Source organism: Rhinopithecus bieti, unplaced genomic scaffold (assembly GCF_001698545.2).
Source record: "Rhinopithecus bieti isolate Rb0 unplaced genomic scaffold, ASM169854v2 scaffold_50922, whole genome shotgun sequence".
NCBI classification, from domain to species: Eukaryota; Metazoa; Chordata; class Mammalia; order Primates; family Cercopithecidae; genus Rhinopithecus; species Rhinopithecus bieti.
This window is the reverse complement of record NW_016820247.1, coordinates 1,483,568-1,504,208: the sequence shown is the minus strand read 5'-3', so window position 1 is coordinate 1,504,208 and position 20,641 is coordinate 1,483,568. Positions and strand designations below refer to the sequence as shown.

Here is a 20,641-nt window from a genome sequence, read left to right as displayed (position 1 = left end):
CCTCGTGATCCGCCCGTCTCGGCCTCCCAAAGTGCTGGGATTACAGGCTTGAGCCACCGCGCCCGGCCCTAGAATTCTTTTTAAAGAGTATAACTTATGATTAGAGCTCAGACTCCGGAATCCAACACAATTCTGGTCACATTATGTCTTAGTTTTGTAATGTTAGAGAAGTTACATAACCCTTTTAAACCCTGTTTTTCTCACCTGTAAAATGAAGCAATAACATACCTTCAAAAGTGACCTTATTAGGAAGAAATGAGATCGTGCATCTAAAATTCCCAGCATGGTACCTAATGTAAACACATGCCCCAGAAAGGTTTTGCTCTGATGACTATACATATATACATCACATAATCACATAATTCATCAGGCTTCAACTGACCTTTACTATTTCTTGAGCATTTACTGTGCACTAAGCACTATTCTAGAACCTGAAGCTACATACATGAATAGATAAAGGTCAAGTTTTTTTGCTTTCATGGAACTTACATTTCTACCAGGAGAAAGAGGCAAAATTAATGCAAAGAAAAAAGACTATTTGGGATCATCTTGTATGTAGAGTTTGTCATAATTATTTCACTAAATATTATACTATACATATTGATTTCAATTATTTTTAAATAGTGCCACTTTAAATGTAATGCAATAATCTAGCCCAGTGATCAGCAAATTTTATAAAAGGCAGATAGTAAATATTTTAGGCTTTGAGGGCCTAAAATATCACAACTATTCAACTATGCCACTGTTCAACTCCATTGTAGCCCAAAAGCAGTCATGGACAATATATAAACAAGTGGCCATAACTATCCCATTAATATTTTATCATGTATGCTGAAACATAAATTTCATATGAGTCTCAAGGGTCATAGCAATATCACTAATCTTCTGATTTTGTCAATCATTTAAAATTATAGAGACTATTTTAGTTCACAAAATAAAACAGGCAGTGGGCCATTTTGGCCCATAGGCTATACATTAACCCCTAATTTAGTTTATGAGTATAATGTATGTCAGTCACCATTTCTCTATTTTAGATCAACAAATTTTGGAATGATACATTTTCTATACTAATCATTAAAAGGCATTCTCAAACTGCCGAAGAAAGTGTTCAGCTGATAAGTATAATTGGTTTTCAATTAATAGCCTATGTTTTCTCCCAATCCATCCATTTCCCCTCAGCAAAATCTTCTGAAAGCCGACTATCGCATAAAGACATTCTTTCCTGCCCTGCTAGAAATCAGTGCACCTCAGGAAAGGGGATTCCCAGAGAACCAGAAGAAAGTATGGTGAGCAGTAAGACTTAGACTGAGTCACAGATGGCTGTGGTTCATTTCCACATACAGGTCTTCTTGCTACATATACATGTGCGGCCCTTGCAGGTAATAATAGTAGTCAGTATAACTCCAGATCTCAGAGCAATGAGTACTTCTGAGAGGAGAATTCCATTTCTTTTAATACACGGCTTTTGAAAGAATTAAATGAATCTTGATGGATTTGAAGAGATGACAGAAAATTGCCTCTAAAACAGGAAACTGGTTAAAGCAACTTACCCTGAAGTGTTTCAGAGATGAGAAGCATTCATCTCTCCACATTCAGGTTTGTCAAAATGATGCAGTACTCTGGTCTCTCTAGAGAAATCTCAAAAGTGAAGAGATAAAATTCTGTCTCAGTGGTGAGAAAGCGGATTTTAAAAGATATGTGGGTGTTCATGTGAATTAAAGGTTATAGAGCTGTCCTAAAAAATGAGACTTGCCAGGAAAGCTTCTTTTTTTCTGAAATCTGAATATTTCCCCTGAATTTTGATGCTCTCCCAAGTCATTTTTTATTCAAAAGCACAAAGAAGACATTCTTCTGAGAAGATGAACATGAAAATTCACTTAGAATGAGTGCTTTACACAATCTTCTTTGTCTAGATTTATTAAATGCCCTTCACTTTGAGCACTGGCTGAGTGGTTTTGTGGAATTATAGGTGAATGCTAAGCATGTTGGGTGGAGCTGTGAATGTCTGTGTGCATTTGTCACTGAGCAAAATAAGAATAAAAGTCTTGAGCTCTGAAATCAAAAGTTCTTTCTCTTGCACGGGCCATGTTCCAAGACTCCTTGTGAACAAGATAAAAGCAAGTGACAGTCCAGCTCAAGTCCTTCATTAAAACAATTCTACAATACCCATTGAAGAAAACAAAAGCCAGTCAAACTTGAGCAGCATCTTTGTTATAGGAAACAAATTCTCTTGGTCTCCATTGCAACTGTCAACAACACATTGAAGGAAAACTTTAATGCAAAAGAAATAAACCTCTATAAGGTTTTCATGATTTTAAAACAGTAGGTGGGGAGGTAGGAGTCTGTAGATTACATAGGCATAGATTTTATATGGCCAAACAAGTCCTGAATCTAGGGATTTGTCCTAGAGCAAATAAAACCACAATAAGATATGATTTCACCCCAGTTAGAAGGGCTATGATTAAAAGACAAAAGATTACAAGTGTTGGTGAGGGTTTGGAGAAAAGGGAACCCTTAGCACTGCCGGTCGGAATGTGCATTAATATAGCCATGATGGAAAACAGTATGGAAGTTTCTCAGGAAGCTAAAATAGAATTACCATACTATCCAGTAATCCTAATTCCGGGTATCTATCCAAAGGAATTGAAATCAGTATGCCGAAGAGATGTCTGTACTCCCATGTTCACTGCAGCACTGTTTATAATAGCTAAGTTATGGAAGCAACCTAGGTGTCCATCATCAGAAAATGGATAAGAAAATGTGCTATGTTACATACACACAATGGAATTCTATTATTCACCCTTTAGAAAGGGAGAAATCCTGTCATTTGTGACAACATGGATGAACCTGGATGACACTATTTTAAGCAAAATAATCCAGGCACAGAAAGACAAATACTGCATGACCTCATTTATATGTGGAATCTAAAAAAGTGGAACTCAAAAGTAGAGAGGAGAATGGTGGCTACCAGAGGCTGGGAGAGGGGTTAAATTGGAAAAGGGTTGATCAACAGGTACAAAGTTTTGGTTAGACAGGACAGATAAGCTTTAGTGATCTATTGTACAGAATGGTGACTATAATAAATAATAATACAAGGTATATATCAAAATTACTAAAAGAATATATTTACAAAGTTTCACCAAAAAAAAAGATAATCCTATGATTCGAAGAAGCCTAAAATAAATTAATTAAAATTTAAATTTTTTTTAAAAGTAAGGTNTGATTTCAATTATTTTTAAATAGTGCCACTTTAAATGTAATGCAATAATCTAGCCCAGTGATCAGCAAATTTTATAAAAGGCAGATAGTAAATATTTTAGGCTTTGAGGGCCTAAAATATCACAACTATTCAACTATGCCACTGTTCAACTCCATTGTAGCCCAAAAGCAGTCATGGACAATATATAAACAAGTGGCCATAACTATCCCATTAATATTTTATCATGTATGCTGAAACATAAATTTCATATGAGTCTCAAGGGTCATAGCAATATCACTAATCTTCTGATTTTTGTCAATCATTTAAAATTATAGAGACTATTTTTAGTTCACAAAATAAAAACAGGCAGTGGGCCATTTTTGGCCCATAGGCTATACATTAACCCCTAATTTAGTTTATGAGTATAATGTATGTCAGTCACCATTTCTCTATTTTAGATCAACAAATTTTTGGAATGATACATTTTCTATACTAATCATTAAAAAGGCATTCTCAAACTGCCGAAGAAAGTGTTCAGCTGATAAGTATAATTGGTTTTCAATTAATAGCCTATGTTTTTCTCCCAATCCATCCATTTCCCCTCAGCAAAATCTTCTGAAAGCCGACTATCGCATAAAGACATTCTTTCCTGCCCTGCTAGAAATCAGTGCACCTCAGGAAAGGGGATTCCCAGAGAACCAGAAGAAAGTATGGTGAGCAGTAAGACTTAGACTGAGTCACAGATGGCTGTGGTTCATTTCCACATACAGGTCTTCTTGCTACATATACATGTGCGGCCCTTGCAGGTAATAATAGTAGTCAGTATAACTCCAGATCTCAGAGCAATGAGTACTTCTGAGAGGAGAATTCCATTTCTTTTAATACACGGCTTTTGAAAGAATTAAATGAATCTTGATGGATTTGAAGAGATGACAGAAAAATTGCCTCTAAAAACAGGAAACTGGTTAAAGCAACTTACCCTGAAGTGTTTCAGAGATGAGAAGCATTCATCTCTCCACATTCAGGTTTGTCAAAATGATGCAGTACTCTGGTCTCTCTAGAGAAATCTCAAAAAGTGAAGAGATAAAATTCTGTCTCAGTGGTGAGAAAGCGGATTTTAAAAGATATGTGGGTGTTCATGTGAATTAAAGGTTATAGAGCTGTCCTAAAAAATGAGACTTGCCAGGAAAGCTTCTTTTTTTCTGAAATCTGAATATTTCCCCTGAATTTTGATGCTCTCCCAAGTCATTTTTTATTCAAAAGCACAAAGAAGACATTCTTCTGAGAAGATGAACATGAAAATTCACTTAGAATGAGTGCTTTACACAATCTTCTTTGTCTAGATTTATTAAATGCCCTTCACTTTGAGCACTGGCTGAGTGGTTTTGTGGAATTATAGGTGAATGCTAAGCATGTTGGGTGGAGCTGTGAATGTCTGTGTGCATTTGTCACTGAGCAAAAATAAGAATAAAAGTCTTGAGCTCTGAAATCAAAAGTTCTTTCTCTTGCACGGGCCATGTTCCAAGACTCCTTGTGAACAAGATAAAAAGCAAGTGACAGTCCAGCTCAAGTCCTTCATTAAAAACAATTCTACAATACCCATTGAAGAAAACAAAAGCCAGTCAAACTTGAGCAGCATCTTTGTTATAGGAAACAAATTCTCTTGGTCTCCATTGCAACTGTCAACAACACATTGAAGGAAAACTTTAATGCAAAAAGAAATAAACCTCTATAAGGTTTTCATGATTTTTAAAAACAGTAGGTGGGGAGGTAGGAGTCTGTAGATTACATAGGCATAGATTTTATATGGCCAAACAAGTCCTGAATCTAGGGATTTGTCCTAGAGCAAATAAAAACCACAATAAGATATGATTTCACCCCAGTTAGAAGGGCTATGATTAAAAAGACAAAAAGATTACAAGTGTTGGTGAGGGTTTGGAGAAAAGGGAACCCTTAGCACTGCCGGTCGGAATGTGCATTAATATAGCCATGATGGAAAACAGTATGGAAGTTTCTCAGGAAGCTAAAAATAGAATTACCATACTATCCAGTAATCCTAATTCCGGGTATCTATCCAAAGGAATTGAAATCAGTATGCCGAAGAGATGTCTGTACTCCCATGTTCACTGCAGCACTGTTTATAATAGCTAAGTTATGGAAGCAACCTAGGTGTCCATCATCAGAAAATGGATAAGAAAAATGTGCTATGTTACATACACACAATGGAATTCTATTATTCACCCTTTAGAAAGGGAGAAATCCTGTCATTTGTGACAACATGGATGAACCTGGATGACACTATTTTAAGCAAAATAATCCAGGCACAGAAAGACAAATACTGCATGACCTCATTTATATGTGGAATCTAAAAAAGTGGAACTCAAAAGTAGAGAGGAGAATGGTGGCTACCAGAGGCTGGGAGAGGGGGTTAAATTGGAAAAGGGTTGATCAACAGGTACAAAGTTTTGGTTAGACAGGACAGATAAGCTTTAGTGATCTATTGTACAGAATGGTGACTATAATAAATAATAATACAAGGTATATATCAAAATTACTAAAAGAATATATTTACAAAGTTTCACCAAAAAAAAAGATAATCCTATGATTCGAAGAAGCCTAAAAATAAATTAATTAAAATTTAAATTTTTTTTAAAAGTAAGGTGATGGATTTTTTAAATTAGCATAATTTAATAATTCCACATTGTAAACATATATCAAAAATCACTTCGTACCCATAAACATATAGAAATACTCAACTGAAAATTAGATTAATAATAAAAAAGAAGTAGATCTCTGGGTGACTCAGAATATGTTTCATATATTTATTTATCTAACTGTTTTTCACTTCATAGTTTGTTTTCTCTAGGCCTGAGTTAAAATAATCTCCATACTTCCTCAGGAGTTAGCTAAGTGTGAAGTCAAGGAAGCAGGAAAGGAGAATGTCTCATGACTTCATTCATCACCAACTACCTAAACAACCTAAATCGCCAGTTCTCTGAAAACAAGCGTTCTTCTTTGCTCCGACGAATGGGCAGGAACTTCTGCTTTCTAGGTCTGCACTGAACTTTTGCTGTATAAATAGAAACTCCAAGACCCTTCCTGTCTCAATATTCCACTTTAAAAAACAGGAATCAAATTTGACTTCAGAGGGTGGTGACGATGTGGTCACTGTGCCAGACTCTACAATCACATTTTGCAGATAAAGTCTTGGTCACATCAGGGTGACTCAGTCCTGGGCGATTTAGCATTTGTTAATCCAGTTAAATCCATGAATTCCTGACCTGAGTGACCCTCTTACTTCTTACAGTGCAAAGCCCATGACATCATTCCCTTTCTTCAAACCCTTCAGTGACTCCCTATTTTCTGCAAGATAAAGTCCAGGCTCCTTATAGGACATAAAACACACTCACTCTTACTTACCACAGCTTAACTCACATCATGCCCCCCAAACCCTAATCTGTTGTTTTTCAGAACTATTTGCAATTTCCTGAACACACTCTGCTTTCACACATTTTTCATAGTCTGTTCCCTCTATACTTTCTGCACCCGTCCCATCTCTCACACCACCCACAGTGACTTTTAAGAACCAGTTCTGGCATTACCTCTTTCAAAAGTATTTATAATTTCCCACTCAACCCCCTACATACACATTCTAGGCTTAATTCTCCCTCTCTTTGCCTACAGGGCCTCCTAAAAATATCTCCGTTGATGTTTTATCACACCCTTTTTGTAAGGTAAGTTTGCTTAACTGTCTCCTGTCTTCCAAGCTGAGAGCTCTGAAAAACAGAGACTACTTCTTAGTCCTCTGGATCTCCAACTTTTGATGCAGTGTCTAGAACAAAGCAAGCACTCAAAAGTCCTGAATGCATTTTTGCAGAATCCCCCAAAGTTCATGTATAGCTCTTAGAGTCTAAGGAATGGTCCATGGACCCAGAATAAAAATTGGCCTGGCATGACATCCTAGTAAGGTGTAATTTCACTGTCTCCACTCAACATGAATTGCGAACAATTAGAGAAAAACTTGAGAAATAGAGCCAGGGATGTGCAGAGGTTTTGATGCCCTCATTCTGTCCAGCTTGTGCTCAAACATCCACTCCGATGTATCTCTTATACATTGGGACGATGAAAATAGGGGTGGTGGAAACACTACTGCCTCTCTCCTTCTGACCTCAGATTACTATCATGAGAAGGGGAACAGTTAGGCATCATGGCTATATTCAGGAATCAGGAGACAAGGCAATGGGAAAAGTGGTCACAATCTGGATGGATGATTAACAGGGAAAGCCCCAGGCTGCAGTCATTGAAGGCTTACACATGATATGAAGGGAAAGCAGGAGGCAGTAAGGCACAGTTTTGAGGAATGAGGCTATGGAGTCCTCTTGACCCATGTCTGTATCCCAGCCCTGCTGCACGCTACCTGTGGGCTTTCAGGGAACATATATTATTCTTTCATCCTCAGTTTCCCCTCAGGAAATGTGAATAAGAACATCTGATGTAGGGGACTGTTGTGACATTTAATAAGATAATGGATGCAAACTGCCTAGCACTCCACAAATAAGAGATCTCGTTATTATCCTCTATAAGCTCCAAGGTCCTTCTTTAAATGAAAAATTTAGGTGCCCATTTATTCTACTCAAGTAAACATCAATCTGGATAAACCAACTAAGAAAATCTAAAGCAACATATCACAAAGAGCTACATCAGCTTAGAAATGGCATGAAAAAGGTGGCATTCAAGAGCGTTAGCTGGGCGCGGTGGCTGATGCCTGCAATCCCAGCACTTTGGGAAACCAAGGCAGGTGGATCATGAGGTCAGAGGTTTGAGACCAGCATGGCCAACATGGTGAAACCCCGTCTCTACCAAAAATACAAAAATTAGCCGGGCGTGGTGACAGGCGCCTGTAATTCCAGCTACTCAGGAGGCTGAGGGAAGAGAATTACTTGCACCCAGGAGGCAGAGGTTGCAGTGAGCCGAGATCTCACCACTGCACTCCAGCCTGGATGACAGAGCAAGACTCTGTCTCGGGAAAAAAAATAAAAGAAGAAAAGGTGTTAGTATGTGTTAAGCAATGTTATATGTTATACATATTAACTCATTTAATTCTCATGACAACTCTAAGATAAGTAATGTTATCATCACTGTTTTTATTATCATCATCCCTATTATACTAATAAAATATAAAACACAGAAAGATTAAGTAACTTATCCCAGATCACCTAGCTAGCAAGTGGCAGAATCCAGATTCACCTGCAAGGAGTCTACATTCCCCGCCAACACCCCAAAACACAAAGGTATTTGAATTCCAAACTGTACCACTTTTCCCTAGTGCCTAGGGCAGTGCCTCATAAAATAAATGCCATTGAATTGAGTTGATTACAAACACATTGAAACTGTGACAATTCTTCTTTAACTTCGGTAGGAAGAGCTATCTAGCACCCCTGCACCTGTGTGATCCTTACATCAACTCAGAGACAACACCTGATTCACTCCCACTGAAGAGCCCACCTCCTTGAGCTTGGGAAGGTGCTTAGTGAATCCTCACATCAGTGACAGGAAGATTTCCTCCAGAACACTGAACTCACACATGGCCCTGTAGTGTCAGCGCCACAAGAGCAGAGATTCCTGACTGTTTTGTTCACTGATGCAGCCCCACTGACTAGAATAGTGGCTAGAACACAGCATGTGCTCAATAAATACATGTTAAAGGAAGAAAAGATAAATGTGATCCTATAGAAGACAATAGGTTGCATGGAGTTAAGGCACATGCATCTCTTATGCTGTGAGTACTGTGGCAACCATTAATCGCCCCTTTTATTCCAGCTGTGTGTGGGACCAAGGGACAAATTACACAGCAGAGAAGGTTGCCCGGTTCCCCGTTTGCCTATGAAGTTATGTAGTGAGCAAACAAGAGGACACTGGAGCACAGCGCTGCTTAGAGCCGAGGCTCAGTAAACTTTTGTTCACTGAGGAATGAATGTATTAAGCTGACCAGCTCAATTTGATTCATAAAGAAGTAGCTTTAGGGCTTTTCTGAGGAAGAACACAACATACTTTCAATCCAACTTTTTGAAAAATAAAACATGATTATACACTCCTAAATAAATATTTTCACAAAGTTTGCCTATATGTCAAAGATTTCTAGGATTTGGAAGCCAGTATATTCCCAAGTTGTGAGGACATCTGTGTTATTCTCAACACTCCCTGCAAAATGACTATGTCCTTACCTGAGAGCCTGAAACAATATAAAATGCAAAGCTGCCATCCCTCTGCCTCGGCAACTGCACATTCACCCAGAACTCACAGTGCTGCTCACATAGGCTTGAAAAGAGAGTGAAAAACACACACCATATTTCTCCTACTTTATAATATGAAGAGGCAATACAAGTTGGAAAACAGTGAGCAACTTGGGATCTACAATGAATTTAAATGGAAGTTTGTGGGATGCCTGCAGTTTGTCATGTAAGTAGCCTTGACATACAGAATTCCTGGAACTAGCCTACCTTAATTCAGTCTGACAGCTCTGTGGAATAAAGCAGCATCCTAAAAATAAAGCATACATAATGTATCTTCCATGCTGGGCATGAAAAATAGTACAAGGCTTAAATGCTACCAAAATGGTGTGCCTTGAGATTCATTCACATTATACTGTGCAGACTACAGGGGAAGCTCTGGCAAAGCTGCTAAATCAGAGATAACAGAAGCATGCTGGGTTGTCTCTGTTTTTATTCTCTTGATTTTTACATGGACATAGTCTGCTTTGTCTAATCCTAGATAAATACTTTAGGATATTTTTGCTTTTTTAATTATCAAAATGTATCAGCACCACACAGTATCTGGTGACTTTTATAATAATTTGAGACTCTTGCAAGGAAAATTTGGCAGAAAACAAATATGTTCCGTCACATTGATACACATGTGATTGTTTATGGCAAACAAGAAAATCTGGTAAGCACTGGCACCTTGGCTTGCGCGAAAAAAACTTGTAGCAGTGTTCACAATGATACATCAGTACTGCACTTGAGTAAGAATATTATCAATATTAGATTATTGAATTGAAAAAAGAAATTAAATAGAAATGTTGGCATAGTGGTAAAATCAGAAACCATCATGCTAAAATTTGTACATTTTTGACATTACCCCATAATTGTAGTAAGTTATATTTGTGAGGTAGTGTGGGTTAACAGAAGCAACATGAGGAAACTTCAGTGCCAGAGACAGAATTGGGCACAAATTCCAATTTCATTGCTCTCTAGGTAGGCGATGTAGGGCAAATTTTATAAGCTCACTGAGCCTCAGGATTCCCCTATTTAAAATAAGAGTAATATCTGCTGTGTAAAATTGTCAGGTGGTATAATAGACAACACACATCAAATACAGTGTAAGTACTACGTGATACATAACACTAGATTCTTTGTCACAATTGAAAAATACTTCCTTATTGCACACAAGCATTTTAAGTCTCTTTGATGCTATATTTTAATTCATTTTAAGACTTCCTACACAGAAACATATAGGATGAAAATCTGCTCCAGTGGTAACTGCTGGATCGTATATTGTGGCACCCTGCTGGCTCTGCCTACTTAATTACTATCTTGCCCTTCCTCAAGTGCACCCTTCTCATTTTCTAGGATATCTTGGAGCATAACCTGTCAGAAAATAGTCTGTTATAAAGTACAATACCAGTAAGTCCACTAATTTCACACATCTTTTTGTATTCAAGAAGAATCATCTAGAACTCATCAGGTCACACAATCAAGATCTTGTCTCAGACTAAACTGAGCTAGCTGACTGAATCACCCACACCAGTTCTGCCAATTTAGAAAAACCCTAAAGATGACCTTTATTAATTGGAACTCTTTGTCTTTTGACTAAATCAACAGAGAGCTTTATCTGAAAGGCTGGGGCAGGCAGATTATTCAATTCACAGCATTTGATTCCTTTTTACATCTCCCTTTCCACATCACATATCCATTTTATAATTACTCTGGGCCTCAACTTCTATATTTGTTAAACGTTTGTCAGAGTCCCCAAACTCTATGTCACCTGGATGCAGCTGGTAGATGACAATTTAATGAAATAATGCAAGCACAGTACTTAGAACGGTGCTTGGCATATATATCTAGGAAAATTCAATGACTCTTAGCTATGGTTAAGGTTGCTTTGTCTCCTGGAGGAAAAAAAGGAGGTTCCCATAGCTATATCTGTGCATCAGTGTGTAAGTAATCTGTTTCATTATATTAAATAACTATACTTCCTAGTAGGCTGTGGTGATAGACAAAGACGATTTACCTTAAGGCCCCTTAAAGGATTTCTTGAGGGAAGCAGATTTGTGAAAAGAGAAAAGACTTGGAAATTAGAAGACAAAAATTTTTGCTGGACAACTCATCACATGTCCTTGAGCAGTTTTCTTGCCTTTCATTCATCTCTAAATTGAGGTTTAAAAAGTCTACTGCATAGGATTCTTAGAAAAATTAACTAAGACAGCTTAAATATCTAAATTCAACTTGCAACACAGACTAACCGCTTCCTTGGTGCCAGATATAAATTTATTTTTGTAAACATTAATCAAAAGTCAGAACAGAAACAACATTTAGGGCAGATTACTTACAGGCTTTGCTGGCTTCTCACTCTCTCAAATATTAAAAGATCTACTCCCAGACCAAGCCTGATCATCAGAGAAATATATACCTAAATTAAATCCTATTGTTCCTCCTGCAGAAAACTCATTATCAAATTACACTAGAGTGTGATGCCAACACACCACATTGATAGTCCTCACAAGAATAAGCCCCATAAACCTTTCATTTGCATTGTGAGGAGGCTACCAAAAACACTTTTTATTACATCCACAATGAATTCCTTATGAGATCCTCCAGGAGAAAGTCTAGCCTGGACTTAAGACGAAAAATGTTATTACTCATCCTAAGTATTAGAAGCTAGTGGCTTCCAGTATAGATTTACTGTTTAGAGTCCAAGGAACAAGCAATGAACGCATTCCTTCATTCGTTCAAAATATTTATTGAGCATCTACTATGGGCCAGACTCTCCACTAAGATCCAGAAATGCAATTCTAAAGAAAACGGGAAGTATCTTTGACTTCAGAGACCTAGAGAGTAGTGGGAAGGAACAGATGATTAAGCAAATGATTATAATACAAATATGTATTATATAATATAATGATATAGAGCAAGCTGAAAAAGATGCTAGGTAACTAGGTAAGATCTGTTGCCTCTCTGGGTGGACTGAGAGGCTCAAATAAACTCAAACTTTGACCAACAGAATAGGAGGGCCCTAGAAGAAAGCTACACACTTCCGTGGAAATCAGGGAAGAAAGACACAGTGAGGAAAAGACTAGAAATAGGTGGATGGGTAGAGATACTGAGAACCTAATGCTGTCTATACCATGACCAGAAGTGTTCTATTTATGTACTTTGCATCACTATAACAGTCTGCTTGAGTAGAATTATATTGTGTAGAGTATTCATAACCATACGAAATCATTTCATGAGCCCCTGAAGAAACTGACGTGACTTTGTGACTCTAAATGACAAAGTAGAAGAAGGTATCAAAGAGAGAATGTTGTTTGAGATATAACTTAGGGATTTTATTTATTAAATGGAGTCATACTAGTATAACCTTATTAGTTTCTTTCCATCACCACTCCCATATGAAAGGAGAGAGAAATATCCAGGCTATACCGAGATTATAAACCCCTCCTTCAAATGAATTTTTGTTCTCAAAGATGCTGGAAATTCAGAGCAAAGAATTAAATATATAAGAGGAATCGTGATTACAAAAGTTTAATTAAGCAGTTTTAGCCATAGTCTTATCACATAAGGAAATAATACACGAGACTTGGAGATTATGTGAGGAATTCAATGAACTTGGTACCTCCTGTACTTGGTATAATAATAATAATGACCAATATTTATTGAAGGTTTATCTTGTGGCAAATACTGGTTCTAAGTGTTTTCCATATATTAACTAATAACAATCTCATATGGCAGGCAGTATTGTCATTTTACAACTGAGGAAACTGAGGCATAAAGAGACATGGCAACATTTCCAAGTCATAAGATTGGTAAGTTGAAACCTAGTTAGTCCAACTCCAGGCCCCAGGCTCTTAGCCACTACTGTATTCTCTCAACTTCCATCCAAGAGTGTCTAAGGGAAGCTCAAAGGACATATCAGAGAACCGTGCCTCAGGATGTACCCAGGAGTTCCTCTTCTCCTCTCTAGGGCCTTTATGACATGAAAATGAATGGGATTACAGCATAACAAGGGGGATCCTGTGCCCTACTCTGCTCAGAACAGTCAGTTGTGTCTATTGTCCCAATGCCCACCAGCAGCTCCTTTCATGCCACATGGTTCCAGTTTGGATGATAAGTTACATATTCGCCTAAGTCCAGTGGCTAAGAAGTTATGTTCTGAAGTTTGCTGGGCCTACAATCAAAACCCAGTTTAGCCACTTACTAGCTGTGGGAGTTGAGGCCAATTACTTTGTCTCAATAAGCCTCAATTTTTTCACCTACTAAATGGAAATAATAATAGTCCCTACATCATAGCATTGCTATGAGAATTCTAGGAGCCAACACATATGAATCAATTTGTATAATCCTTAACAAATTGTGGACACCCAATACAAAATTCATTTTTATCAACATTAGATTCAATGTTTGAGAGGGTTTCTTACATTGGCATAATTGTGGTGGACTGCTTTGTAAACTTGAGACATCAAAGCATACCTGTGAATCTGGAGCACTTAGACAAGAACCACTATCAGTAATGAATGTCCAGTTTTTCTAAGTAAATCACTGGTGCTTCAAGGAGTATCCATTCTAAAATGAAATTATAATGCTAAAGCCATTGGAAATGCAGTTTGGGTCTCAGCCACTCCAAAGGATTTTAATCCATTCCATTGTAGGCTCCCTGGGAACCTCATTGAAATGCTAAATTTCATGGTGACATGGAGAAAGTAAGTATCCTTTCAGCTTTTAATCTCTTTAGGGTACGTTTTAGCCTCTTGAGCCAATCTGGATTCAAAGTTGTAACTTCTGGCATCATTCTGCATTCAAACATAAGCCACTGACTCACTGTACTTTGTATTCAAACCCTGGAATAGCTTTAATATTCAGAGAATATCCTTTATATGGCATGGGCATGACCGCAGACCAATCCTTTTGCTGGCAACTGCAGTAAGTGGCTACATATGTTAGAACCTGCCAAAATGTTTGTCACCCAAGAAGAGAGAATCTTGAAAGACAGGCTCAATGGACCATAGTCAGGGGCTTGATAAAACCACACAGCTAGTTAGTATACACACTGAACAAATTACCAATTTTTGCCTCATTCTTTTTATTTGTTAAATAAAGGGGTTAAATCCATTGGAAAAAAAATCAAGGGGTTGAACCTAACATGGTCTGGCTCTGCGCCCCTTAAGAAGATTCCATCTGCTCAAGAACGATAACCAGCTTCCCCCTTACTTTTAAAAACTTCTACTTCCTCCCATAGTAACCTATTTAATAGTATGCCTGACTGTCAGCAAGTTCTTTGCCTCCAGCCTAGCTTCCTCTCCTCATCATGCAAATTGCCGTTGGCTTTAATTAGATTTAATAAACCACTGGGAAGTGCAGCGAGGGAAATGGAGAGCAAAGATTATACAGTATGGGCTTACTCTTGTATGTCCAATACAGCATTTTCCCTGGAACTCTCATATCCTCCCAGGCTGGGAAAATAAAGAATGCCAAGCGCATGGAAAGACAGGCTGCTGCTGCTGCTGCTGTCCAAATGTGAACCGTGGGTGGAGAAAAATCATTTAGAAAAAGACAGTGAGGGAAAAGAGAAAATGAACCCGAATCCCCAACAGCTGCAAATAACGAAACATGTGAATCTGTTACCTTGGATGAACTCTGCTTTCCTGCTCACAGACGGCAGGGTCCTGTTGAGCCCCAGGATCCTGTCTAGGTGGAAGGCAAACACCTCACTCATGTCCAAGGGCTGCTTGAGAAGCCCACACGGGCTAGGGCCGCAGCGGAGCACAGCGCCAGGTGCGCCCCCCTCCAGCACCAGCAAACGGGCTCCACTCTTAGAGGACACTGGCCGGAGCCCTGCCACTGTGCTGTCCGCCAAGAGTCGCATTCTTCGGATGTCATCTTTGCTCAGCCAGGAGGGGGCGCTCTCGCTGTAGATCCTAATGTTGCTTTCCCTGGAGCTGGGCTGCAGGAAGTCTGGGCCCCTGGCTCGCACTCCTGGACCCCGCACCAACCTCCAGGGTCGCTCTCCCATCTTAGCTAGGTTTGCTCCCTGAGCGTACCCAGGTGCTACAGCATCAGCTGCCCTTGCAACTTCTTGCGGCTGAAGAGATGGTCCGACCAAAGCCTCCTGCCCTGGAGCAGCCGATGCCACTGCATGCTTTTTCCTGCGCTTGGGCTTCACGGTGCCACGGATATTGGCCGGCTTGCTGCGCTTGGAGCGTAGCGTAATGTACACCACATTGGGCTGCAGAGTGGACCCATTGCCCTGGGACTCCGGAGGCGCCAGGGTACCATCCAGGGGTATCTCAGGGAAGGATGCCTCGGCGGGGTCGCGGCTGCGATGTGGCCCCTTCTCAGCCGCGTGTCCGTGCTGGAGAGAGGCCCTCCCCACCTGGCTCACCAGGAAGCCCAGGTAGATGGCACAGGCAGTGCCCAGCAGAAGGTTTCTCCGGGTCCTTGGACGCCGGCTGCTCCAGAGTTTACGCACCCGCGGGACGCACAGGGAGCAGATGAACCAGTTTATGAGCTGCCCCGGCTTGTCTGGACAGGTCATTTCTCTGCTGCATCCACATGTTGAAAGGAGTTTAAAGTCTGCATTTGGCTCTTGCTAATGTAATGCATGGTTTCCTGACTTCAGCTGTCGCGTCCGCTTCGGGATATAAATGGTCTCCAGTGGGTAGAGGTGGAAGGAAAGGGTTGGTGATGAAGCTGGGAATGTTTCAGACACAACAAACCTTTTAAACTATCAGTCTCCCCAAGGAGAAATGTGGTTTGTTTCTGGGAATGAATGGATACAGAGTTAACTGAATCACAGTCTCAAACCATTTAAGTTCCTCTACAAGAGTAAAGAAAAAAAGTCATTTCCTTTCATAAATATCACCGCTAAATGTTTTTAAAAATAAAATTTAAAACCATGAAAACAAGATAGATGTATAGATTTGACAGTCACTTTAAAGTAGTGAAAACAAGCCACAAAAATCCACGAGTGTTTTATAACTTGTACCTAGAGTCATTTAAGTTGACTCTGAAGCAAAAGCATTAATATGTGACAAACCTGGGCTTTTCCTTTTTGAAATTCAGAAAGAACTTAAGACAAGTAATAGATGATTTTTAAAACTCTATAACTATACCATATTTACTTTTTAAAGTCCTGAATTAACCAAGTACAAGCAGCAAGTATTAACAATAAAATTTAGAAACATATTCTCTTAGTCTAATAGTACACATTTTTCTTCGTATTAATAATATGTTGCATTAGCTTACATTGTTAGTATAATACAAAGCCGTAAATGTCCACATATGTTGGAAACAGTTGCATTTATTCTGTTTCTCTCTCTCTCTTTCTCTCTTACACATACACACACACACACACAACACAACACAACTCTGACTGCTTTTTATTTCTTTTCTTTCCACCGAAGTCAGCTGAAAGAAAATAAAAGCATCTCTAGTTCTGTTTTTTCACTATTAAAAAGAAAAAGAAGAAACTCGTAAGCAACCTTACTTACACAGCTGGCCCCATGCTTGGCTCCAGGAAGAATGTAATCCTTGACTCTAATGCAAAGAACTTTTAAAGGCTGAGGCATGTAAGTAGAACATATTTCATGGTCAAGAGTGTTCCACATTTCAAACATTTCAGTTCAGCTTTAAAAGCTCCCTTGAAAACTACTGATTGCAAAGCAAAACTTGGAAACTGACTGCTGCATGGTTTTAAGAGATTTTAAAAACAATAGTTAACAAAATAAACATTAATTTTAAATTCGGAAAAAAGAAATGCCGTAGAGAATCAGTTTTCATTCAAATAACTTTCCACTTATTTTTAACCCCTGGGAGCCCTCTAGTGTCGTGTTTGCAAAACAGACTCAGAAATGTCAGTCTCATGAAGTTCAAAATATCGAGAGTGTTTGCTATCTTGGTAGAGCAGCCGCAGCCAAGGGAGTAACTTGTAAAATAAGGAATGCCATCACCCCTCGAGTGTCCATCCCACATAACTTGGGATTAGAGCATAAGCGTTCCCAGCAACTACTCACCTTACCATCTTGGCCGTTTCATTCGTCTTCCACCAGTTCTGGAAAGAGAAGGCCTAGAAGTTCAGGAAAAAACGGTAAGAAAGAGTTAATATAAATGAGGGGGAAAAAATAGAACAGTGAGATAAGAGTGCACATAGATAAGGAAAGACATTTATAGTGTGCAGTTGCACGATGCAACAGTTCACCAAAAGAAGTTGTGGATTATCTCTGATTGGAGGTTTTTAAAAAAAAAAAACAGGTGAGGGATTGGCCTGGGTGGTTTGCATGTCCTAGCACAAAGGCAGGAGCTGATGACCTTGGGGTCTCAATTACACTATGACAAATAGAATCAAAAGGCAAGAAGACAGAAAGGGGACAGGGATTTTTCCTACCCACAGAGAAAGAAAGTTGTGATACTGAAGAGTGGGTAAAAGATTAGCATATGGTATATATTCCTAAAAATACTGTATTTTACAATGCAAAAAGAGCAAGGAGTTGGAATATATATGGAAGGAGAGAATAAACGTCCAAGTGGTAAATTGACGAAAATTATAATCAGGCTGTTATTTTAGCACTCTAAACTCAGTCCTTTTTTCCTCTTTAAAAGTCCTGCCACATGGAGGAATGAGAAGGACCAATCCCAATATTGATAGTACCTGGGTATTTTAATATTCCCAATATTGATAGTACCTGGGTATTTTAATATTCCCAATATTGATAGTACCTGGGTATTTTTGATAGTACCTGGGTATTTTTGATAGTACCTGGGTATTTTATAGTGCCTGGAAGTACCTGGGTATTTTGGCTAAACTTTCTGAGAATTCAGGCATCAAAGCAATTTTATTTGCACTCAAAAACTCTTAAGGCACATACTTTCATACACACAGAATTATTTTCTAGATAGAAAATGTGAACTTCTTGCAAGAAAACCATACCAAAGCTGCATTTTATAATCATCTTATTATTTTCACAGTCAAAGGAACAACTGATTTGGCTCTATAAAAATTAAAAGTAAGCCTTTGGCAGAGGCCAGTTATAATAACCAGAAGTCTCCTCCAGCTGTTTTTAGAGCTACTTTTTTCATGGAGAAATGCCTAGGAGATAGGGTGAGTTGTGTGAGTTAGTAAATCTGGTTGACTACCTTGCCACCCCACTCCAAAAATGTCTCCTAGAAAAAGAACAATACACTGTCCCTGCTATAGCCACAACAGGGATTAGTGGAGGCTCCACTATCTACTCTGAACTATGATATTCAGAGAATAGGCTGAAGAGGGAGGAAGCCTGGCTTTAAATTCTTCTCATTTAACTCTTACGTGTGGTCCCCTGTGGCAAGTCATTTTACCCTGCCTCAGTTTCCCTCATGTGTAAGAGAAGAAAAATAATACCACTTACTCCATCGGTTTCTTGTGATGATCGAATGAGACAGCAGCCTTGGAATGACCATTTGAAATATTCAGCAATGTGTTTGTTTTTATCCCCCATGATGCCTCATTAAACTGCTCGGAAGCCTGTCTCCTCCGCCCAGGCCTCGACACATGGTCACCATTGCACCACAGCAAAGCTATCACGGTAGAATTGAGGACAAGCACACTGAATTATTTGTAGTCAAGATATTGATGTAACCAATACACTGGATAAACGGGGCTTGTCAGATATAATCAGAACACAATTTTAGTGATTGCCCCCCTCCACTGCCCATTGAAACCTATTCTGTGGCCTGATATCTCTTTTCAACTTTCTTATATGGAAACTCAGGCAGGCCCCATGACTTTTCCAGTAATACTTAAATTTTTTTTAAAAGTTCTCCAGTTGTTAGCCATAGACATACAGACATGTAATATACATAAACTAATTAATATGTTTGATTCTATATCATAGTAAATTTTTTTTTAAATTTCTTTTTAATTTCCAGAATTTCTCCAGAAAATAGCAGTCCCTCAAAAGCATAACCAAAATCTACTGAAAAGGGACAGAGGAGATCCATTGCAGATTCTTTTTTGTTCCTGCCTAGAGCTCTTATTCCTTAACCACTCACTCAGCCCCTCACCCTACTTTGAGCCTGGCTCTGGCTGTTCCAAGGTAGTGGAGAGAGAGAAGCAATAATGGCAGAAATGGTTTTGCTACTCCATGGATAATGCTGCGAATTGACTTATAAGCTCTCCAGGTTTGGCAGGTGTGTAAAGCTGACTCTGCGATGAGCATCTTGTAGTCACTTCAAAGACACCACTATCAAAGCATCTCTCTAGCTGGCTGTTGATGGCCCCTCAGTCCCCTGGAACTTGGTAGCCCCCCATTCTGTTGAGATCACCTCATCTCTTAGGCAGCATTTAGGCTGACCCGCAGGCTGGTTTTCTAACTTGGACCTCTGTGTACTGCCCCACAAGTGATCCAATGGACATGGTCATCATGATTTGCTCCAGCAACCTCAGACTTCCCAATGCAGCAAACCACTTCCCTCAGCACAGCGGATCCATACCTCATTTTGGAATGTGGAAGCAATTGCCATCAGTTGCTCATGGTCTCTGTTGAAACTGAATGGAAAGGTGTTTTTTGCCATCAGGTAGCACGGGACACGGAGAAGTTTAATTTGGTTTTAGAAAATAAAGCTAAATTCCTTGAACGAGTGTTAGTTTGAAAATTTGTTGCCACAATATAACATTCATTCATAACTTACAATATAATCTGTGAGTGCACATATAGAACTCAAAGCATTCGTTATTATTATTAGATTAGATCAGAGAGACTAATAATTCTCGTGCCTAAAGTATTTTCTCTTCTTAAAATAATAAGAGAAATAAAGTGAAAAGTAGACAGTAAGATAATGGTAGAGCCCATTAGAATTACCTGGGGACCTTTCTATATCTTTATGGAGGGGCAAGGATGGTGATGGAGAGAAAACATGAATAGAGCAGGATTGTGGGAATGTCCTGTTTCTTCGTTTAGATGGGATTTACCTAAGTATGTTTATTTTGAGATAACACATTGACTATACATTTGTGATTTCTGTACTTTTCCATATTTATATATGTCTTATCCTTCAATCAACTTGGAAAGGGTGTAGATATTTATTTATTTTATATTCTTTATACCTTGTATATATGAGTATATATATATACCTTGTATATATTTTATATTCTTTATACCTTATATATATACCTTGTATATATATATATATATGT

General features: G+C 38.8%; 1 protein-coding gene across 3 annotated transcripts in view; it reads right to left on the bottom strand.

The window, feature by feature from the left end:
- GASK1B (golgi associated kinase 1B) overlaps nt 1-17,669 on the bottom strand; it is a 51,453-nt gene extending 33,784 nt beyond the window's left edge. Inside the window, exons 1-2 of one of the 3 annotated variants that reach the window (XM_017859699.1) lie at nt 17,484-17,669; nt 15,097-16,230 (exon numbers count right to left, since the gene is read on the bottom strand). In XM_017859699.1, the coding sequence (XP_017715188.1) occupies nt 15,097-16,006 (910 nt within the window). In that variant the 5' untranslated portion in view covers nt 16,007-16,230; nt 17,484-17,669. Of the gene's footprint in view, nt 1-15,096; nt 16,231-16,957; nt 17,348-17,483 lie in introns of those variants that run through there. The other 2 variants (XM_017859698.1, XM_017859700.1) reach the window with 2 other exon arrangements.
- Nucleotides 17,670-20,641: the final 2,972 nt, after the last annotated feature.